We start from the raw sequence: 1,010 nt of genomic DNA, 5'->3' as shown, positions 1-1,010 counted from the left end.
GACCAGGAGTGCCCCCCGGCCCCTCGCAGACCCGCAGGACCAGCACTGGGGCCGGAGGCGAGGGCCAGCCGCAACTTCTGGCCAAGTGCATGACGACACCCGCAGGGTCGATGGAGCCGGGCTACAGGTGGCACTGGGGGCCTCTGGGCCCCAAGCCTCGTTCTGCTGAACACCTCGAATCCCCACGCACAGGCCCTCGGCACAGAGTCCCACGTGGAGGTTGGGGGCACCGGCTGTCAACAGCGCCCGCCCGCCCAAGGGGACGCTGCTCCAGGCGGCTGCTCGGCAGCCAAGACGGGTGCTGGGCCCCAGACGAAGGCTGGGGCTGGCGCGGTCGCCTGTCCCTCAGAGGGCCTGCAGGGCTGTGGCCCCACCGCGCCGCTGTCCCCATGGACTCACTGCTCTGGGAGGAGCTCCTGGGCTTCCCGATGTATCTGAGGAGGGGGTTCCGCTTCCTGTCCTCCAAGGCGTCCTTGTCCTTCTTGGAATTGCTGCTCTGCTGAGGTAAGAGAATCCGGGCTTAGAGCTGGTCCCGACGCCCGGGCCACAGGCCACTCTGCTCCCGCTCCGAAGCTGGACGGCAGGCTCCTGCCTGTCCCCTGACCGGGACACGAGCTTCCGGCCGGGGCTCAGAGGGACGGAAAAGGTTGCTCTCCAAGGCCAAGGTGGTGGGAAGCTAGCCCACTGCTAAAGGCCTCTCCCAGGCTGGCCAGTGTGGGGAGCCACGCCAAGGGGAGAGACTTTCTGGGGCGGCCCTGTCACCTTCTTGGTCTTCGGGAAGAAGGGGAGCCACTTGTCCTTGTCAGGGGCAGACGGGGCCTTCTCGGCTGTGCTGGACGGCCGTGCCTCTCGGAGCCGGATGCCAGCGTGGCTCAGGTAGGCATTGAGGGCCAAGGCCATGGTGGTGCTGGAAGACAAGGCAAGCGCTGACCCAGAGCTCAGCCATGTCCCCACCAGCAGGCGAGACGGGGTGGTACGGGCAGGGTGCTCAGAGCGAGGCCTGGAGCAGT

General features: G+C 67.6%; 1 protein-coding gene across 2 annotated transcripts; it reads right to left on the bottom strand.

Annotated features, from left to right (window-relative positions):
• Nucleotides 1-6: 6 nt before the first annotated feature.
• On the bottom strand, nt 7-1,004 carry LOC120593056 (rho guanine nucleotide exchange factor 11-like). 2 transcript variants are annotated; one of them, XM_039850898.1, is made up of 2 exons: nt 763-1,004; nt 7-499 (listed from the first exon to the last, which is right to left on the bottom strand). In XM_039850898.1, exons 1-2 carry the CDS (start codon nt 898-900, stop codon nt 122-124), a joined length of 516 nt encoding a protein of 171 aa, XP_039706832.1. In that variant the 5' UTR covers nt 901-1,004; the 3' UTR covers nt 7-121. The 2 variants fall into 2 exon arrangements, with proteins under 2 accessions (XP_039706832.1, XP_039706833.1); XM_039850899.1 differs by having other exon boundaries at nt 7-496.
• Between the last annotated feature and the right edge of the window lie 6 nt (nt 1,005-1,010).

Source organism: Pteropus medius, unplaced genomic scaffold (genome assembly GCF_902729225.1).
Source record: "Pteropus medius unplaced genomic scaffold, Ma_sr-lr_union100, whole genome shotgun sequence".
Taxonomy (NCBI): Eukaryota; Metazoa; Chordata; class Mammalia; order Chiroptera; family Pteropodidae; genus Pteropus; species Pteropus medius.
This window is presented reverse-complemented; position numbering and strand designations above follow the sequence as displayed.